The following is a 23,351-nucleotide window of genomic DNA, read 5'->3' as shown; positions in this document are numbered from 1 at the left end:
AACTTTTTCTCTTAAGCAAAATAACCATCACTACTCCCTAAATTGACCCCCTGCTCAGATCAAAAGGTTATTATTAAAAAGATCCAATTTCCAAACAGAAATTGTGAGCTAGTATTTCCGTTGAACCAAGAAATTGGATTGAAATCCACTTCTCCTTTAAAAAAAATGCTCAATGCAACTAAGTAAAATATCAAACGAGTTAGTTCAGAAAAGAAAAAGAGGTAACATGGAGGCGTGGGAGGGCTTGTAAATGGTATCTCTTTGGATCAGCAAACATGCAGTGTTCCAGCTGCCACAAAAGCAGACATGTATGTCAAAAAAAGATTAATGAGGAGACCAGCAACTTCAATGACAAAAACTGGATGTTCTGACAAAAAAAAAAAAAAAAAGGGCAGGCCAAGAAACCTCTTGTCAAGTCAGACGTTGCAAACAGAGATTATCAGTAGCAAGGACTTAAGGAGCTTAGAAATTGCTTAGAGAAATCAGAGTGTCATAGACCATAGAAGTCAGACAGCTGAAGGTGGCATTGGGCTAAGACCATGCCTATAAGAGAGGACATAGTCTTATAATAGTTTTCTATGTTGTTTATAAATCCAAAGAAGAGAAATTAGCCTTAGACAGTGCAAATTTATAGTACCTTTTTGGAGTGGAACATTTTTGAGGAGTTGAGTTTATTTCTGCATAGCAGCCCTAACAAGTAGCTCAGGAGAATAACAGAGTTTCTAGCAGCCAACCTGCATGGCACAGCTTCCACAATACTTTAGATCCTATCCCCAGAAAAGATATTGAATAATCCACATACAGTTCCAAGTCCTTGAAATCAGCTTGCAGTCAGGCCTCAATGTGAGTTGGCCAGGATGGTTAGAAGCTAGGAGGAGAGGGATGGGAGCAATTCAGTCTGAACTGGCAGAAGATGCACACAATTCACGACTCCAGGAAATCCACGTATCGGCAAAAACTTCAAGGATAATTTGGCAATTGAATAACACATTAGTTCATCAAAATTTGCGCTAGGGGAGTAACAAAAAGCAGCAAAAATCTCCAGATGCCTTTGGAATTTACCACAGACCTTTATCTTCCCTTGAAACAACGTACCAGGAGAGTAAACAGCTTCTAGACAGAGAGGGAAGCTGGTTGCCATAATCCACTCAGGCATATAGCTCTGAATAAAATGTTTCACTGAAGGTGACCACAATTCGGTTCATCAAACTATAAAAGCTTAAAAAGGATCATTTTTAAAAGGGGCAATAGACAATAAAAAAGAAATTCTGATACTTAGGAGAAAACATTCCTTTGGTCAAGTAAAGACAACTGGGGAAGCTATCGCTATCCACTTGAGCTTCTAATGAAAGCTTCTTATGGTCTGTTACCACAGGATTTCTTACAGGTTCATACAGAGGATAACAGAATTCTTTACCAAATGTAAGGACAAAGAGGGAGACTGAAAGGAAGGGAATGTAATAGGACAACACAAAATCAAGGAAGCTCCCTCAGTCTGAAACTAATTTGACCAGAAAATGGGAGCACCTCCTACATATCTGACCTCCTAAGTTTCAAATATAAACAAGATCCACTTCTATTCCTCGCTCAGCTAATCGCTAATCTTAGCATACGAAGAGAGAAGCCAGACAAAAGCTATCCAAAATGTGAAACAAAAAGGCCTTTGGAAATGCCTGGCATTTAGACAGTCAAATGTCTAAGCCAAAACTGTTAATCAGTTATTCAAAACAAAATGTTTACATTTTCCTCAGAACAGACATATAATAGGGAGAATTACTTTGATTCCTATCGTGCAGGCATATTCAACAGAAACAAAAGAAGCCCAACTATATCTGTACTAAACGACACAGTACTCTTCCAGAGCTATCCAAGGTAATGCAACCACACTGCCCCAGTTCTCCACCCTGGCTAATACAGATCACGCTTTTGATGATTTTGCATTCCATTGTGTAGTACAGCTACTTCTTCATTTAAGATAACAAGAGAATCATGCTAACAAATCTGATTCTACTTATAGAACACAGTATTCGTATTAAAATTACACACAATTTAGCATAATTACAAACTCATTTTTGCAGTTGCAAGGGACAACCAGCCATTCTGTAAAAAGTTTTGACATATTCGTCACAAAACCACACTTACTGGTATTACTACGAGCTCTTGGTCCAAACTGTAAGCAAGACTACGGTTAACGTTTTTTCAGGTATGTATTCATGCCCTACTCTTTTTTCTGTTTTCCTTTGGATTATGCAGAGGAGAAAACCATTACAAAGGTAGTGAATAGTTTAAGGGAGAGACTTATACTTCATGTTTAACTTATTTTTCAAATATTCTTTCATTATCTGCTGGAAGTTAATGCTTGAAAATACAATAAGAGAACATGCCATTTTAACTGTGGCAATATAAACTGGACTCCCAGTCCTTCTAATTTAGTAATTCACATCATATTTTCCAAGTTATGCAATTCACCGAAATATAAGCATGCAGCATGTCTAGTTATTCCTACCAGGTTTTGAAATAATAATTTCTCTTATTCTGTGTATAGACACATACCTCTCCTCCTATGGTAAGCAGTCCAGGTGAATCAAGCTTCCGTTTCTTCCGGGGACCGATAGCTGCCAATGCAGTTAGATTGGCATCCCTCTGCCTCATTTGTGCAAGTTCTTGTTGCTGCATCTATTAGAGAGAGAAAACTCTGCTTAGTTTTCATTCTGTTGTGATTTCAAAAAGTTATTCTCAGACTTGCGAGCATGAGGTGAAAGTCATGCATAAGCAACCCCTAACAGTACTCTGTTGTTCCTAGAAATACCATTTTAGCAGCTCAAGCATGCAACCTTGCAGTAGGAGTAATAATGAAAATACAGACATTCTCTTGAGTTTCCACAGGATTTCTGCTTCCAAATAACTGTTTTTGAAAAGTCTATCCTTATCCTTGAAAATTGCCTTAGCCAGTAAGTGCTATATATAAGCACACATCTCCAGTTGATATGAAGAGTGCAAATAGCAATTCAAATCCTCAAAAAATATCTCAAACATTTTATTTCATCTCAGATTTATTTTGAATGATTAAAATACACTTCATTTTTGCTTCAAAAAAATCATATCTAATTTAATAAAACACCTCTATCTAAATGTTAGCAGAAGTTAATGCTGACACAACTTCCCTACAAACTGAATTTACAATTGCTTTCTGGGATTAGGATTTAGATAACAACACATCTGACTAGTTGGTGGCTAAGAAAACAACCTGCCAGCTGCATTATGTAATATCGTAGCATGCTATACAAAATAAAATAAAATACTATGTCCATCACATGATGAAGAGGTAAGATTGCATATTCATTATAAACTGTATAATCCTTTCAGAGAGTTAATGATAAGATACATATTCCTATGAACAATATTACTTCAATAAATATTCTTAGCATCAAAACTACACAATAATAATTGATTAGGTAACACAGCATGTGATTTTAATTAGATAAAAGCATTCACAGCTCTTCGCAATCATTCTTACTAATTTTCAAACTTTGAGTTTTCAAAATCCTTCAATAAATTCAGAGGAGGTGTTTGTTTTCTAATCCCACTGATGTCATACTCGTTCCCACTTCAACAGAAATGCACAGAACACTACCTCAAGAAATTCAGTAGTGGTAATAAAAACATTGTATGATACAGGCACAATTTTTCACTAAAACAAAACTGAACAGGTGTAGATAGAAGTGTCTCAGCCATTACTTACATGTGAGCTGCATATACAAGTGGGACCTGATCTATCTTGGCCAATGTTAAAAGGAAAAGAGGTTTAAACAAAAAGTACCAATGCATGGTATCTTTTCTCCATTCACTTCCAGCTAGAAAAAGCAGGTCCGCTTCATGCATCCTATTTAGTGCATTTTTCAGGTTTATTCATTTAGCGATGCAACGTATTTTCACGTTCTTCAGAAAAAGCAAATTCAGTACCTTTAGAGTTTGAAAACCCATTTTTCACATTTTTATGCTATACATTTTGCAACTTCAGTTATTATCATAACTTCAGTATAACATTATCTACAAATGCACATCTCATTTATCCAGAGGATAAAAGAATTTCCTAAATACAAAAAAGAAATGTGGAAAAATACCTAAATAATAGTGCAAAGGTCTATACATACTTCTCTTTGCCAACTCATATTAGGTTTTTAGCTCAAATATCTTTGGCTCTCTTCCAGATTAAATGCCAGTTAGACAGACCTGCCCGCTTACCCTTTCAAGGTAGATAGCAACAGTGGTGAGCTCTAATCATTTACAAAGGTCATGATCGGAAGCTAGCCCGTAAGCAGTCATTTAAAATTCGATTGATCCCTATTTGTAGTCAGGGAAAGAAAATGGACATTTCAGCTGTATTGTAATTATGAGGCTTCAAGGCAACTGTAAATAGATGTGCAAATCCAGATACTGGCAAATACCTCAGAGAAGAAATTATTACTATAGTATAACATATATCTAGGAAAGGTTGACGATAAAACTGCATATAAAAAAAGATCAATCATCTTTTTGCTAATTTGCCATGCTTGCCAGCCTATAAGGGTTATCACAATTATCAGAAGCCTGATGAATATTTAAGCTAGGGCCAACTGGCTTAGAGTGATCTCAGACGAAGTTGTAAAGTGGATGGCTTCACAGAATAAGAAATTTTGCACTCGAGTAAGTATTCATTTCATGAGAGGTGTGGGTAAGAAATATAGACTGATAGATAACTGGTATCATGCAAAGTATGTGTGTGTATATCTGAGTATCTTACACAGAGTCGTCATTTTCAAACCAACAGTAAGCTAATACTTAGTTGGCTCTTCATACTACCTGTTCTGGAATATACAGTGATTGTTTCAACATGTAATATAAGCACATAGTGTCTCTGAAAAGTTGCTGTGAGAAGTATAATTTAGTATTTTTTAAAAAAGCAAAACAGGTAATTTCTCTAAATTCCACGTACTGCGACAAATCCTGCCCTCACTGAAACCTGCAAAGCATCTGGTGCTGTTTTACCAAGAAAACACGGAATAGCTACAAGAGTCTGTAGAAGGGTTTCCACACGTTTATTCCTGAGGTTTTTGTCTTCTCTTATTCAGTGCGAAGAGGCAAAGACAGTTCTTGATATCACATACTAATTTTTGAGAAATGTGTTAGCCTAGCGCTGATTGTCCAAACAAATTTTGTACCAGTACCAGAATTTAAACTACCATTTAGCAAATGACAGGAAACCTGGCTCAGCCTACAGAGCCAAAGGAGCTGGGCTCTCTTCTACTGACACTGGGTGAGCACCAGCAAGACCTTTCCCTTCACTCCCCTGTGCCTCTCACCCCACTTCACCCAGCTGGCCTGTTTAGGCTATAAGCTCTTCAGATGTGGATCCTCCTCCACTACATGCCTTACTTATAATCTTGCCCCAGCGGGACTAAGAGACACTACTTTAATACCAATAAAGAATAGGCTGCCAGGTACAAAAACTCCAGACTAAAACAAAATACAGTTTCTGATATTGGTTTTATAGTACACACCTTGGTATCCTACAATAGAAAAGACAAACCTTCTTCAGTAAACCTTAATGAATGTTGGTCAAAAAACATTGAACACATCAAAGAAATACACATCATCAATAAGATCACAGTATCCTGATGTTTTATAAAATAAGGGCTGAAGTGCTGAAATACTTCATAGATACTATATTACACAAATGCTCATCAATCTTTTAAAAATTAGTTACTACTGGTGATTTTTTTACAAAAAGCTCATCTGAAAGCAGAGGATCATAACATTACATTTAAAAATAATCAAAAGAATTATGATGCCGATAGTGATTACCAACAGAGGCATTCATCTTGCAGTGGTTAGTGTACTCCAGTTGGCTTAAGGGAACATCTTTGCACACTATTAACTATCCATTTGCTTACAATAAAACATCTTTGTAGTTTATGGATACTTACTAGTGAGACATTTGGCAAGATTTCTGGATGTTATTTAACATCCTGGAGCAGACACACCACCGTTACTGGCTTCTTCATACCCCTATTCCAACTTTCTCTTCTTTCCATCTCCCAGTCACACACTTCTGTTCTTTCATATCCTGTAGCAGATTATCTGTACCAGTCTCTTCCCTACTCAATCTGAATCTTCATCAAAAATATTATCCCAAATTGTAATCTTTGTTAGAAAAATGCACTATCTTGGCTTCAGTTCAAAAGCAGGGGGCACTATAACTTTCATAAGGATGTTTACACATGCAACAGGAGCTTTTCAAAATTAATGCCATGGAAGTATAAGCTATTTTTAACAGTCATAAACCCTGTTATGGTTATTGCAGGTATCTTGCAAGAAGTTTAGGAATAGCCTAACAGTTCTGTGGGAGTTGTGCTATTAACATAGATTTAATTACTCTGCTTTGGTGTCAGAGATTACCTTTAAGACTTACCTCTTGTACTACCAGATGCAAAATGCATGACCCTGACCAGTGGAGGCTCTTTTCCCCAGTATACTCTGGCACCGTATTCTCTACATCAAGTAGAAATGACTTCGCAACCAGTTTTGCATACATAGTTCCAAAGTAATCACTCTATGAATTCTCAGTGCTAAGAATAATGCAAAGTAAGTGTGGCCATCTTCAATGCTCTGAAATTACCCTTAAAAATACCTGTGAAACTGAAGCTACTTAAGTGTCTTACTTTACATGATCAATTATATTTTCAAGTAACACAGCAGCCTGTTGTTACAATATAGTTTGTCTTCTAAGCTAGTTAATGATTTCTGGATACTTGAGCTAATGAAGCACCTGTTAACATCTATACATCCTGACAAAATAAATAAATTTTCTGTTAATTAACATGATTTAGCAGAAACTAATCTAAGTCACTACATCAACCAACGAGATGCAACCATTTGATAGCTGCGTTCATTCACACTCTTATTTTCATATTGGACTGCTGATGCAGTATCATTCTTTAACTTGCCTTCGTCACAATTAATATGGATATATTTATCAATAGCATATTAAATTTTCTGCCCTCTGGGAAGGAAGCAATGCTTCATTTGGCACCACACTAATCAACAACAATTAACTTTTTTGAAAGTCAAATTATTTATCTAAAACACAGACAAATATTCCAATATATTATACAAGAAAAATGCTTACAAATGAGATGCTCTTGCTTGGTCCTTATCTGATCTCAATTTATTTTTAGCATGCCATTTACTTACTGAGAGGTATTTCATTACTTAATAAAAACTTTAAGTTAAAGAGATCCCTTTGATGAAAAGTATAGTATAAGAATTAAGCACCAATTTTATTTAACTCAATGAAATTTTCTTCTTTGTGACAGTGGCATGACATTAAAACCACAGAAAGAACACTACTTCACTACTTTATTAAGGTAAAAACAACAACAGACGTTCTGAAATTTTAGTTTGTTTTCCTTAGATCATTATTTGTTATGATACATTTAGGTATTTCAGAAAGAAGTGCCACAAGCCATATGCCACAAGGAAGACAGCCATATGTCTATCTGAAGTATCAACATTAGATTTTAAAATCTAGATTTAATGATTTCCAAAAACCAAGAATACACTTATTCACGGCATGCTTTTTAAGTCATTTTGCAACAGAACCCAAGCATTTACTTTAAGCTTTTTTCACGTTAAGCCTTTTTTTCTCCTGTACAAGCCTTCATGAGAACAGTTACTATTTTTTTTTTCTTCTTAGATTTCTACTTCCACCAGCAGTTGTGGCAGTCCACATAACTGGAAGAAACCACCTGTTTCACAAATGAGTATGGATTCATTTTCAATATCTCTTTAAGAAGTAAATGTCCCATCCTTTACTCTAACTAGTGTTATAATAACCACAGAGAACAGTGAAGATTATTTTCCAGTTTTCTACAAGATCAACTAAACCAAGAGTAAATTCAAGGAAGTTATAGCTAGAGGAACAAATTCTATGGATTTGTTCAAGGTATGAATTTGGTCTGGAAAAAAAGCTGTAAAACAGATGCTGGAACACCTACAGATCTCAAGTCAAACACCTCCTCCAATACAGAACATTAAATGGCCTAGCAGTGGCTATCATCTGTATTATCAACAGAGGATTCTTCCTCTTCAGTGAGCACAAAAGTCGTGTTAAGGTCAGGTATGCAAATATCTCAGTGAATCTCGCCTGCTCACCTGAATCCACAGGAAAAGGGAATGTCAAACAGCAAATGAGGCACTGCACTACTCATCAGAAAGACAGTTGTTGTTCAAAACCATGAGCAAAAAGTATCTTGAAAGGAAGGCAAAATGTGCTCCAAATAGGACAAAACCTACGCAAAATAAAATTAGCTTTTGTGAAATAGGGGCCTGAGCTGTAGCTGCCAAGGACCTAAGAGAAATTTCCTTCAGTATGATCAGAAAGTAAAGAGTAACTGGAACTCTTAATAACTTAAGTCTATAAATAAATACCTTCAAAAATGAAAGGGAGCAGAGGGAGTGGCATCACATGAGAAAGAGAAAAGTCAAGGAGGTATTTCTCTGCCTGCAGGCAGAAATCAGGGATGTTTTTTGGCCTGGAAGGAAAATAACCTGGTGACAGAGAAAGAGATATGACTGTGGAGATAAAAAAGAAGAAAAAGCTTGAGGAAGCAGTCAAGTATTTTTAAATACTGTCAACAGAGGATTTGATATGCAATAGAAGGTGAGTTGTAAAAGTAACCTTCTGTAGCCACAGAGCCAACTCAGCCCACAAAGGACTAGATTTTGTCTACTTACAATTCCCAGCATAGTTCAGAAGCAGAAGAGAGAACAGAGAAGAGGCTAACAGCACAACAGAAGCTATAAATATCGACAGACTGTAAACCCCAATCAAGAATGAAGACAGCAAGGAATGAACACCAAAGAGGAAATTGGCACTGGAGAGCGCTAAATGGCAGAAATGTTTGATGAAAGCAAGATCGTACAAATAACAGTTTAAGCATTGATTTCTAGCCAATAGCCATCAATGGAGATCCCTCCTAATTTCTGTTTGCGATGGATGGTTTAATTCCTGATAACAGGGTCATATGGTGGGAAAAGCTTGTCTTAATTGATGGTTCTGGAAGATATATTTATCAGTCTCAGACAGTGATTACACCCCCTGGAAAAACATCTTTTTTTTTTTTTTTTGCTGAGGAGAGCCTGAAATGTGGAACCATTACACATGTCTTAAGATGTCCACAACAGAAGGTGCAATTAGAAAATGAAACTCATTAAAAATGCTGGCAGTAACCTCAACAAGTCCAGGACAATGATCAAGAAGGATCGGTACACCAGTGAACTTCAGAAAGAGAGTCTTGAAAAACAGAGATGTCTGCAGAATGCCCACGTTATGCTCCTGTCTCTCTTTTGCATTACCAAAGCTTCTAAAGGTCAGCACAACTCCTACAGCAACAGCACGCTGGCTGGTGAGGAACTGGTCCAAAGCAGCTAAAGTTTAGAAGTGGCACTGCAGTAATGCAACACCAGAGAAGTTTTACATGTGTAACAGCAAATCATAGACCGAACACTTTCTGTGAGACTTTTGAACATCTACAGCTCTGCCAAATTATATCTAACTTCCTTCAGTACAAAGACGGATGCTACTTCTCCGCAAATGTTCTCCCACAACTCAATAAAAGTTCCAATCATGCAACGGCTGTACATCTATTTGAAGCAGATCAAGATTTTACTTTACTGGAAGAGGTGTGCATGTGCTGGTTTTTTTCCCTTTTTTTTTTTTTCCTTTTCTTTTCTTATTTCTCCTCTTTCTCACATACTTTTAACAACAGTTGAAAATTACTGCATGGTGTCTGAAAAAATCACCTGGGGCAAAGACTAAGCTGGGAACATTTTAGCCCCCAAGATGAATATTTCTCAAAATAATGAGCATCTGAATACAGTTCTGGAACTTTAACTGAGGTGCTTTTGACCAAGTATCTTTCTTACAATAGACATTTATGTTTATTACATCTAATTTCATTACGGTTTAGAAGTTTACTCAAATTTTCCATTAACATTTGCCCTATTACTTTCAACACAATATATGTCAAACTTGTGATATAGAAAAGGCCAGGTGTATCCTGAATTTCATTTTTCTTTTTCCCTCAAGAAAAGTCGTAATTGTAATTTTCTCAAATCATGTATGTTATCTAGTTAAATGCAATTTTTAAAATAATTACCAGTAAAACTACAATTTTATCTCGTTACTACTCAAGATCATGAACTGTCTGAACTGATTAATATATATTCATACTTATAGGTTTAATTTTCTTGGAAGCCTCCTTAAAAGATTACTCATAGCTTACAAAAAATATCAAAAGCATGAATAATTTTGAGAGTGATTTTAAAATGTCTGGTAATTTTTTAACATACGTTTTCTCTAGTACTATTTTATTCCCCAAATAGTTTGAAGTTCTCCATATCCCACTAGTCCCCTTAATCAACTAATGCTCTTTATGGGTATCTATGAACTTCTTTTTGTTAATTCTGTATACTCTTGGTTGGTTGCCTTCTTGATTTTCCATATACAATACACTATTTTAGTTTAACTTAATACTATTTATTTCTGCGACTCTCAAATCACCTCTTAAGCTGCATATTCCTATCTATAGTATACAATGTATAGTAATTACTTTTTAAAGAAATATATCCCTCAACTTCCTCTGAAAGACTTCTACAACAACGGGTTTTTTTGTCCTTCCAGTAACCTTAATCATTACATTTCTTCATTCCTCGATAACTGTTGTTGCAGTTCCAGCACATTTTGTCTTGTTTTGGTTATACTACTCCTCAAACAACTCACTTCTGGTAGCATCAGTTCCAGGCTCTTCTACACTAAGCTGGAGACACCCTTGTCTTAAGCCTTGATATTTCTTGGGTCCCATAATGGTGTTTGGTAGACTTGCTGATCCAAACAAATCATTTGAGCAAAGGGTTTCTGAAGCACAGACAACAGGCAGGATCACCATTACTACAGCTGGTAACTTGTAGTAATATCAGAAAAAGTTCTGAAAGAATTTCCCTATGATCCGTTATTTTATTTTTGTAATCAGTCTTAATTTTCTTTCAGAGTAACCCAACAACAGACAATTACAAACCTTCTCAAACTGTTCTTCAAAGGAAAGGAGACATACAGTACAAATATGACTGATAAGAATATCAGCCAAAAAGCTTGATGGTTTACTCACAGGCTCCTGAATTCAGGAATAAATATTTTTTGAAAATACCCTTTAAAGAATCTGTCATTGTATCTGAGTAATACAACAGCTACTTGGATAGCGAAAACTCTCCATGACTACCACAACTTTTTGTTAGTACTATGAGACTCTGATAAAGAATTTTATCTGCACAATCTCCAGGCATCATGTGTTTCAATAGCATAGCATGGCCTTTTGTTACCTTTATTTCTATTCCATCTCTAGCACATGCTTGAAATCTGAAATCATTAAGAACCAGTACACTGTAGCAAAAACATGGGGAAAGTACGTTCTTAGTATATCAATGTAGTCAACTGAAGACCAAGGTACGTAGGAAGATCTCAGCTTTGTGGAAATAAAGAGCGATGGTATGCAATAATATAAAATCTCAAGTCAGTCTGAAACATCTTCCTCATTTTTCAAAATATATATTTTTTGCTAAAATTTCTCTGCCTATATGCCACTACCGCAAAACTTGAGAATAGCAGAAAATTTAAATGCATTTAAAATACCAGTTAATCAGAAATTCTGGTAAGAGGCTTTATTAACCAGATTATTCCAAAGGAAAATGCCCAGATTTTGATACCAGTCCTCTACCGTTCTTATGGGAAATTTGCATCTTGAAACCACCAGCCTCATTTGAGGAAATGAAGGAAATATAGCAATCTACTAAAAATCATTCAGCTGCAATAAGTAATTTTAATCAAATAGAGAGAATGGCATTGAAGTTAATTTCTGAAGTGTCATAAACTGATGGGAAATGTGTAGTATAGAAACCAGTTGTGCACTTTTAACGCAATCTCCTTTTTTTTTGCAGTTCTGATTGTGGTTTGATCAAGTCTAAGTGACATGACCAAAACAATTTTAATCTATTCTGAAACTATATTCAACTAAAGAATACACAATATAGCAAGTATGCTACTCTTTTCAAAAGTGAGATTTGAGGCAGAGCAATATCGTGAACAAAAATAGCCAGACGCCCATCATCTTCTCCCCTTAAAAGTTGTGGGTGTAGTACTGGGGGTTCACTTGCAAAATGGAAGTTCCACTGGGGATGCAAAACAAGCTTGAAATTTAAATAATCTACATCTTTTCTATTTTAGATTTAACTACAGCAAAACCGCTACTGCTCATCTCTCCTGCAGATCAAGGGAACAACATACCACAGTGTGGGGACAAAATATTTCAAGCAATTTTTCATACATTGACAAGTAGTAAATTAGGGAATCTTGTAAGTACAATACAGTAGTCATCCCCTTCTATTGATCACGTATAATTTACATCTTACAAAGATAAGAATTCTTGCATTCTCACTCCACAAGGAAAATCTCAATGATTTATTCATTTCAAATAAAAAATAGAAGGTAGATGAGAAGAATTACTTCACAGGCTGTAGCTTTCTCAGGGCACTAGTGCTAGGCTCTTCTTTCGCACTGCCCGAAGGGCCTTTGTGTGCAAGTCCCTCTAATTAACAAGGTGAATCATGCAGCAGTTCCCTAATTAGTGAACATGACAAGCCAATGGAAACAAGCAGACAGACCTGGCGTACAGATATGGTCAACAAAGAGCATAGCAACACATCATTACAAAATGTATATTTCATGTAAATAAAATGCAAAAAGTAAGAGAACCAACATAATACCTAATTTTCCTTTTTATGTTTTATGCTTATTCCTAATTTATTGCAGATATAAATAACGACACAATAAATCCAGGTTTCCAACTGCAAGTCATACCACCTCTCCAAAATCAAAGACTGCCCTACAAGAATAAGCATCTGCTTAAGGGGCATTATTTGTTTTCTCTCTTCTTTTTCTGCTTTAAAGAACTGCAGTTACATTAAGCTTAACACTTTAAGAATCTCTTCATTAATTCTATTCAAAATTATTTTTTCTTTAAATCCTTTTTCAACTATAGATTAAATGAGTGCAATAGTTGCACTATTATTATTGCATTATAAAAATGCCTACATTCACAATATGTAATAATTTCTAACTTGTGTATAAGGATAAATAAATAAATTATACAAGTGAATAATCAAAGAATCAGATTTGCATTAAAAAGGAAATGATCTAAAATGTACCTCCTTACATTCATCTTTTCAAGTAAAATATTTTTAATCTTTCAGTCTTCCTTCTGCTTTTCCCAAAAATACTCTCCTCATCTCCAAAACAACACATGGGGGTTTAATTCATTTTCAATTCATCGCAAATTGAACCTTTGATTTAGATCTTAACGATCCTTCAACATACTAGAAGTCTAAAATGTGTGTCACCAACAGCAGAATATAATTCTTCACAGAGAAATTCCACTGTATTCTTTGCTCTCTATTCCTTGGCACACTATAATAAGTGAGGAAAACTACAGATTATCCCCACATTGCAGGTTCCTCTTCCTCACAATCTCAATATTTCTGACTTTCCTCTTCTAATTAGGTAAAATTTCCTTACGTTCTAAAATTGATGTTAAAGATTCTGATGTCTAAAAAATCCTCGCTTTTCTGACCAGTCCGCTTGTAAAAATGTGAGATTAAAATACTGGCCCCTAAGTAATAAGTTCTGCATGCCTTTAAAGGTTCTTTTTTGGCTATAAATTTGGAAAATATTTAATGATGTTCTATTATGGGACTGATTAACTGTTTCAAAGCAGTTTTAAATGCAGTGGAGAATATCACAATAAATACTATCGGAGATCATGAGCAGAAAGCTAAAATCACTACAAGCTATTTGCTGTGTTCGGTTTTTTCCCTTCTTTGTCTATATGAACTTCCCCTAACTTCTCCTAGATCCCACTCAACGTAACCATTCTTAGGACAGTGCAGAACAGCTTTAAACACAGCCTGAAAAGTATCCTTGTTTAACATCAAGGCACGATGGATAATCTGCTAACAACTGAACTATGATCTGCCATATGCACAGAGGAAGTATTCAGCAAACAACCTGTCACAAACGCTTATTGTTTCAGCAACCAACTCACCAAAGGACTTGGCTTTATAAAATATATTACAAACTCTGGCACACAATTTATTATAGAAGACATCTGTAATTAAATGTGAAAGTACTGCAAAAAGAAAACAGATTTGGTGCATTAAAAAGCTTTACATTCTTCTTTGCATCTTAAATAACAAAATCAAAGTGAGAAGATTGGAAATACATGCTAAATATGCAAAACCAGAAATTAATGCAAAATCACAGAATTTTTAGATTATTTTCAAATAAACGGTATACATAAACAGATTATTATATACATAATTCAAACAATATTTTGCAGATGTTAAATGCAGATGATAACAATAAATCAGAATTGTCCACAGGAGATGTTTTGATATGAGATTATCTCTAATACCAGAGGGACAAATTCTGTTTGTTTGAATACTGCTACTGATGTCAATAGTTACTTCACAGTTATAATGGTGCGACAGAGAAGAACTCAATTTCCAATATTTTAAATATGAGGAACTCACATTTAAAAAGTGACAGGAGCAAAAATGCACTATGAGGCAAACAAGGCAAAAATAAAAATGTCTGAGACAAAACAGTCAGATCGTTCTCATATTTGCCACATTATCTACCACAACTTCTCAGCATTGTCAAATGTTGGCATACTCGCTAAGGCAGACATTTCCTTCTCCGTCAGATTTAGAGGGTTTGTTTTTCAAATTTTAGTACTAACCAGAAAAAATACCTCCACATAGATAAATAGACAGATGAGCATTTTTTACTCAAGAATTATTTTTAATGCCTCAGTTAAAGGATAGTTACAAAATATACATTTATGCTTTTTTCTTTTGTACAGTTGAGCAGATCACAGAAATCATCACATACTGTAATGTTCACAATTCAACAATTGACAAATTTAAGAAACATACGCATTTTAGACAACATAACAATCTACAAGATATTTAAATATGCATTATAATTGTTCTATGTCCAAAACATCAACAAATACAAAGCAGAATGCTGTCATAAATTACTGATACCCCAGCACCTTCTACTGATTACCATGACTGCATGCAACACACACACAAGTTTAGTTCAATGGTGAAGTATATTTTATCTCTATGTAAATTACTGAGATTAAACCTTGACAAAACTGGGATTAACAACTGCTTCTCAGAGACCTGAAGTTACGTGTCTCCTCTGAGAAGTGACATCTCTAGTATAATGCAGAGCATTTTTCGACTTCTGTATCCTAAAATAAAGTACAAGTTTTCAACCTGGGACCAAATTAGAAAAGTTTGTAGGGTTAGCTAGTGTAGCTGCATGTTCTTCAGATGTTTTCCACGCAAGCTAGAGGTCTGTATCACTCTATCCTGTGGTTACCTAGATCATTAAAAAAGTAAAACAGCTAAAAGATGCAAACAATTTATATTCTTAGAGAGTGTCCTGGTTTCAGCTGGGATGGAGCTAATTTTACTCTGTCATTGCTGTATTTTGGATTTACTATGGGATTTGGTACGTGAAGAATGTTGCTAATACACTGATGTTGTTAGTTGTTGCTAAAGAGACCAAGGACCTTTTCCAGCTTCTCGGGTTTCGCTAATGTGCATGTGCGAGAAGCTGGGAGGGGAATAGCCAGTACAGTTGACCCAAAGCGGCCAAAGAGAGTACTTCATACTACAGATGTCATGCTCAGTATATAAGCAGGGGTTGGCCGGGGGACAGTTCTCTCTCTCGCTCCTTTGCTTGCTGCTCGGGATTGCTTTTTGATTTAGTTTCTGTGATCGCTTTTCAGGACAGGTTGTATCAGTCATCAGGTTGACGGGTGGTAAGAAATTGTGCATCGTTTTGTTTTGGCTTGTGTATTTTAGTGTCCCCATATTTTGTTAGAATTATCATCTTCCTTTGCTATCCTAGTAAAATGCTTTTATCTCAACCCACGAGTTCTCCTTTCTTCCTGATTCTCTCCCCTGTTCCGCTGGGGAGGGGGAGCAAGTGGCTGTGTGGTATTCAATTGCTGATTGGGATTAAACCATGACACAGGGGGGAAAAAAAAAAACACATTCTGTATTTGTTTTCTAGTAAACAATGGACTCCCTGAATATATTGCTTTAGAAGGAAAAACTGGCAACTGCTAATGACAGACCATTATTGAAACAGAGAACAATTTTGTGGAATACTGAATTTACTCCTCAGAATAGGAAGCTGGAAGTGTTTTACTTAATTAAGCAGCAGCATATACAGTGAAGTAGTAAGGTACAGTCAACAACCTTCTTAATTATTACCTATCATAGTAAGACATAGCAGATATCCCTATATATCCTGCAGGTACTCTGTACTGGGGAGTCCAGCTCACCTCTCCAGAGCTGACAGATGTTCATCAGAGCCACAAAGTGCTGGGCTGCCTTAAGACTAAGAGCTCCTTATGAAAACATGTATCAAACTTTCCCAGAATTTAAACATTATTTTGACAACAGACAAAATTATCCTATTTCTCATAAAAAAGTGCTCTGTTCTCACCAACCTCACTTTATTATGTTTCTTATAAAGTGAACGTTCTCCCTCTCTCCTGTCTTCCTGTACACAATTAACACCTGAGCTCAGTTTTTATGTTCAGCCTAATTTCCCATTTTGTATACTTGACACCTTCCTAAAGCTTACTTGACTTGTCTAACATGTTTGCCAGATATGAGCACTTCTTCCAGGATATATATATATTTTCAATTATTCTTCCTTTTTGGGAAATCAATAGATTGTCATACACCTTGACACGTGAATATGACTTTTGGCCATATAGAGGGAAAATACCTTTAAAAATATCATAATATGTAAAAAAAAAAAAAAAAAGATTAAGAGAAATCTTCAGAAATCTACACGGTGTTATTTCTGTTTCAAGAATATAAATGTCTGTTCTGAATATAAATAGATTTACTAGTTGTGAAGGGAAAGGACACAGAAGTGTAAGGAAGCCTACTCTGTACTTCAGATTGCTTATTTAGATTTTTCCACGGCTGGGCAGAGTCAATAAACCTATCAACTGTAATTGCATCATATTGTTTTTCATTTCACTTCATTTCAATCCTACAGATACTGAGATACCAGTTTTATGGAAGCTGTAACACCTCAGCGTACAGACACTCGTCATTCCAGAAAATCCCATCCACATCTTTCTGACCATTTCTATGGAAAAGTAGAAGTTAATCACCAATTCAGCAACAATTTTCAACACAAAATGAAAACAAAAGTCTCCCAAGTCATTACTCATCTACCTAATAACATTAAAAAACCCAAACTCTTTCAAGTGTTTCCATTTCAGAGACAATAATTTCTACCTTTAGTAAACACATACTTGAGGGAAAAACAACCATCCTGTTTACATTGTAAATGACAAGAATACATGTTACTTATTTTTTAAAATTACTGTTACTAAAGGGGGACTACTTTTTCAGCGTATGTTGAGCAGTATCTCATTATTTAAAATGATATAACTACTGGGAGACACTTTCAGAGGCTGACACAAAGGTATTTTTAATGACAAGACTAAACTAAAAATCGGAAATAAACGATAACACAGCTTTCATAACCTCTACACCTCACTGACCAGCCAGCTGGCTTGTAGTTTAGGAGAAGAGTATGCATATAACCTAGCTACAGACAGGAATGTTTAGTATTTACTAAGTAATAACTGACACTTTTTACACTACTGTTAACTGTATTAAGTATTCCTTAAAACTCTACCACAATAAACTACCTGAAAATGACAACAAAGTTAATGTTCACATTAATCCAAATTTCATACATACATATGTAAGTACATAAACATAAATTGTCACACCCCAGCACAGACAGAAGATGCTGACGAACCTTGTAGGACAATTATAGCATACCTTTACCAAGCAGACTTGCAGAATCAGATTATTTCCTGGTCTCTGATTTTACAATCTGCTAAATAAAATGCTCTTCAAGAGTGCTGTGAAAATAAATGTGTATCCCATAAATTACTTGGAGATACACAAAAGTATTGCATGCACATATATCAACTCTCTCAAAAATGTGGCAGCAAGGAAGTTTTAAGTGACTCCTTTTAACATTTCACTACTATGATTCCAACTTTGGCTTTAACTCTGCTCCTGCAAACTCGTTCATCTTCCACTAACAGGCTAGAAGCAGATCACGGATTTTACGAAATGCAGCATATTCCACAAACTGAATGCATTTCAAAGGAGGTCCCGCCATTGTCAGATGACAGAACATGCAAAAACCCTTCCAGACCACAGCCGGGAAGTAGATGTGGGGAGCACGGGTACATCTTTGTATGTGGGTCTCGCACAAAGAAGAGATGGAAGATTTGTCAGCAGGAGGTATGCAGCTGATCGCTGACGGCCAGCTGCCTGCTGCCGGTGCAATGTGCAGCACCCAGACTGAGTGGGCAGAGGAACAGAAGATTTAGTAGGTGCGTCTCAGTCCCCCCAGGCCCCATCATGTGACGCGCAGCGCCCGGAGGAGCTGGGGGCAGATGAAAGCTGGCAGCTGTGTGCCGCCCGCGGCGCTCCCAGGCTGCCAAACAGGGCTTACAAACATGTTAGCTCAGCGGCAGAATTAAAGCCCTCATTCAGGTTTATTTTGGAGTAAGAAACCCAGGCGCATACAGAGGATGGGGCAAAACTTGCCCCGCAGGCTGAAGCCTCAGTACACCTTGACCTCTCCTTGCAAGCTTCTATATTGTAGGGCAGGCTTGACTAAGGGACCAAAACATCTAAATAATAATTTAGACTGTTGTCCAAGCAACCTCCTCAGTTTCTGACAACCAGACACAGCTGACATTTGCTGCCCTCTACTTATTAAACAGGCAACCATATTCTACAGTCTACAGCGTTATTATTTTGCCCGATCAGCAGGGAAGTAAATCTGTTGCTGTATTCAGATAAAACAGTTACCCGATTTTTCCACATTCACGGTTTGCTCTAAATGAAAATATTATTTTGGCTGTACCAGGGTGACAAAGAAGAAGAACTGGAAATTCAGTCTTGATGTCTTCCTTGCAAAATTAATCTGATATATATCTCTATACATGTATACATTTCGATATATAAAAATACTTTCTAAAATCTTTTGGAAAAGAAATTACCATTGCATGCATTCCTCGCTGTGCCTCGTGGAACCTCTGGATGCAACTGTCAACGCGTAGGAGAGGCAAAGCCAAACCATCCTTACCACAAATCTCACACCACTAAGGTGGAAGAAACCAGTTCCCTCATCTCTTCACTGAGCTCTGTTTTCTGGGCACCCAAAAGTGATTAGAAAAAGGGGGCTGCCACCCGCCACTTATTTAGCAGTGCCTCAAAATCCAAAACCAGTAGCACCAGTTATTCCTACAGACATGGAAGGAAAACTGCAGGGGATCTGAAGGGCTGGAAATTCTACTGTTACTCTCCTGCAGTGGAAAAGTCAGACACCACCTTCAGAGAATCCATTTTACAAGAGAAAGCTCCTGATGGAGTATTTTGGTGAGATACAGAAAAGGGAAATCACCTTCAGCTTCATAAATTCTTTACAAAAAGCTTATACCATTCTAAATTCAACTTCTGGAAAGTCATATTTAAGTAGTCTGTTGCTTTCTAATGGGAGACTACTCGTTATAATAGTCTTTCATGAGGCAGGACTCCATCAGTGTGTATGCAATCTGGAAGACAACATAAACAACAGGGATGGATTTCTCCTCCCCTGCCTCCTTTTCAGTTTTGGAAAAACATGAAATCCATTAGGTAGAGCAGAATTTGTAACAGATATTGCTCTTTTGGAAATACTCATACACAAACCAAATACATTTCACAATAGGGCTAAACTCTAATTTGAAATAGTGTTGAGTCTTTCTCACTAGTTTTATTTGAAAATTAGAGTACACACTCTCTTGGGAACGGTGAGAAAACAAGTAAGCAAGCCAAAAAGAAGAGCCAACTTTTACAAATGTATACAACTTGTACTTGTTTAATGTCTCCGAATTCTCAGAGAGCCACATGGCAACCTCTTGGTAGCAAGGTACGACAATTACCATATTTCACTTGCGTACATAGCTGCTAATGTCTCAAATAGCAGACTGCATCAGTACAAATACATTTTTCATACACAATCTAAGGAAATTACACTGCTGCTGTGTTAACTTGCAGGCTGCTATCTTTCAAATACCTCTTCTAGAGTCACTTTTACCCTGGCATGAGACATCAGCTCAACAACAAACAATGCTTGACTAGACAGCTTGCTTTCTTGTTCTTTTTTCTTGTCATACTCACCTGTCCCATTTTGGTTTGCATTAGTCCCTGTTCTCCAAGGTATGCAACCTTATTTATCTGTGCTTATAAACACCCCACATACAATGACTCATAAATCTGACATGGGTCTTCGTGAGGTAGCACAACACCTGTGATACTAATGATCCTTCTGACAAAATGCATTAAATTTGTAACTCTAGTGAGGGAGTAAACAAAGTTATAAGAATTTATTTTCTAGACAGCAAGTATAAACAAACATAAAAAGTGTTCTTACTTTATATTATAAAGATATATCAAGTGCAGAAATAGTTTGTTACTTATTTCGCTCATATATATCAGTAAAACAGCATTTGCTGTTGGAATGCTAAAAACAAGTTATAATCAGTCACCAAAAAATAAGCATTCATGTTAACTAAACAAGAACTAGATGACACTAAAATCATGCATCACTATGGAACTCCACCAACATGATTTTGTAGGAGGAAATTATTATGTTGGACAGGGTTGGATTTAATTCAGTTTTCTGCTAAACTAATGAGGTAATCTTGGGTCACGCTTGGGTTAGAGAAAAGATTAAAAAAATCTAGCCCTTGACTCAACTCTAATTAATACACATTTTACCTAAGAAGGAATAAAACTGTTTCACTCAGAAAATATTATGTCCATTCCTTTGATGCCCTAGCATTTTTTCTGTCAATTACGCAGTTTTCTGACTGCCTGTATAATAGCTAGGGTAACACCACACTTCATCTTCAGCCAAACAACTGCCATCACTTCTGCTCTAAGCACAGAAAACCAGGTTGGAAGTGTCATGGTCTTCAGTTTTACAGGGAGGTATGCAGAAAGTTCTGCTGAATAGTAAGACTACTATTGCCTGAAGTTCTTCAGGACTTGTACAGTTTGTGGCAGGGTAATACCTTATTGTTGGACTCAGAGGAAGTTTTTTTCGCAAAACTCACTATCTTTAAAATAGTATGAAATTTTCAAGAGCTACACCCCGAGATTCATATGCAATAAATTTATTACTGGTTATAGATCTCCTTGTTTCTTCAGCAGCAGTATTTGTATATGCAAATATAATACCATTCCTCTCCTGTCCTTCCCAGATGTTCATAATCAACTCCAGTTATCAGAATTTATGACTGTTATCACAATATATCTCAATATCTAAAGTAATATCTACTCAAAAGGAAAAAATACAGTTAACATAAAAGCAGTAAGCTTGATAACACAGCAGGATTTTCATTAAAGTATTTTGACTGATAACAGACAAGACCACTTCTGACTGAGATGTAAGTTTAACACTAACATTTGAAGTCACTGCAACAACTTTATAACTTCAGGAAAATCTTGTACTTTAAAGCCAAATCCATGGCAGCACTGCATGAGCTTACAGAGTACCAGAACAGTCTAAGTATTTTTCTGAAGTATTTTTCTGTGTGCAAAGAAACCACACCTGCGTTGTGACTCTGTTATCTAAACTTCTACATGCATTAACAAAAATGCTCGCATTCCTTCTGCATCATAGCTATTGCACTGGTAACCTGATGCAGAAAACTATTTTCGAAACTATTTTTTCCTCAGTTCAGAGGAATTATTATTGCTTAAATGTTGCACTATCATTACTTCAGGTATCATATTCCTAGCCTTTCCTTCTTTCTACCTACTGATCCTCAGATGGGTTAGAGAGCTAAGTGGAAATTTAATTTAAACTTATTTCGGCTCAAGTGCTCCATTTCTCAGTGGAATGTTTTATAAGAAACCTTTTTAAAAGAAGACTGTTGCTTTTGAATCAATATTTTTATGTTAGGTGTGATAATATAGACAATTTCTTTAGACTTCCCATCATGAGAGGTACTGCATCACTAGTACATTCTTTAAGGACTTTGGTTTTCCTAAAAAGGTGAAAAAATGAACTTAGAAAAAAAATCAACAGTCCTTTGCATTTGCTTTTAATTTTCAGTAGTGCCTTATGAAAACAGGGATAACTGCAGTAAAGTATTGTTTAAATACTTTAAAAGAAACCAGTCCCATTGAGTTTATAAATAAATATTAATGTGGTGACAAGAAGTTATTCAGAGTAAAATTGTTTGCATAAATTAACTGTTAAGTATACGATGCTAGAGTTTCAGTAACTGCTAAACCAAGTTACCTTTTCATATGGAATTTAAAATTTCTGAGGCAGTGTTAGAGCCACATAAGATAAACGTCACATGATGTACATATTTCATCATTATTTTTAAGTAAAAGAAGGATCCTATGGCTTCTTATACAACTCTATCTGCTAACACTCTAGATATTTTTGCGCATATAACTCAGAAAAGGATACAGTTCAAAATCTGAAACTTAGACAAGAAAGATTCTTGTTTCAGAAGGCACAGGGAATAAACAGTACTCAAGCAGAGCGGTTACCTCAAGGCTGTGGCGGAAACCGCTCCTTTTGGGAGTACGGAAAACACCTGTGCCCAGTCTGCTTATGCAAGAACTGGGTACTCCAAAGCTCCGAGCCAGTGTAACAGTCACAACAGCCACCCACTTAAATATGTATCACTGGTAAATGACTTTCTCCAGTCCTAGAGAGATAGGCTGTGTAAAATGCTGTCTTCTGTCTGCCCTTGAAATTGGTAAGGCTTCTGTAATGAATATCAGCAGGTCTGAGATTTCACTTGCATGGTTAACAAGTACATCAGAGAACAGATTTAACTGAGTGTTATCTCAACTGATCTAGGTCCTGGATACATGCCCAGACATTTATGGCGTCTGGTCTAAGTTCTTATTATTATGCAATATTCTTGGTTGGTGATGACACAAAGATTTTCACCAAGTTAATCTTTCAGGATCACGCTCAGCTATTTGACTTCTAAATTAAAAGACATTTTAGCCCACAGACACTGAATAAGTGGAAAAATATCTGTAACAGAAAGGAT

General features: G+C 36.2%; 1 protein-coding gene across 3 annotated transcripts in view; it reads right to left on the bottom strand.

Annotated features, from left to right (window-relative positions):
- LOC147599094 (transcription initiation factor TFIID subunit 4-like) overlaps positions 1-23,351 on the bottom strand; it is a 150,399-nt gene that overhangs the window by 46,334 nt on the left and 80,714 nt on the right. For all 3 annotated transcript variants that reach the window (XM_086757942.1, XM_086757943.1, XM_086757944.1), the window contains one exon: positions 2,554-2,676. In XM_086757942.1, coding sequence (XP_086614068.1) covers positions 2,554-2,676 — 123 coding nt within the window. The remainder of the gene's footprint in view (positions 1-2,553; positions 2,677-23,351) is intronic.

The sequence above is a fragment of the Chlamydotis macqueenii genome, chromosome 13, assembly GCF_036417535.1.
Source record: "Chlamydotis macqueenii isolate bChlMac1 chromosome 13, bChlMac1.mat, whole genome shotgun sequence".
NCBI lineage: Eukaryota > Metazoa > Chordata > Aves > Otidiformes > Otididae > Chlamydotis > Chlamydotis macqueenii.
This window is presented reverse-complemented; position numbering and strand designations above follow the sequence as displayed.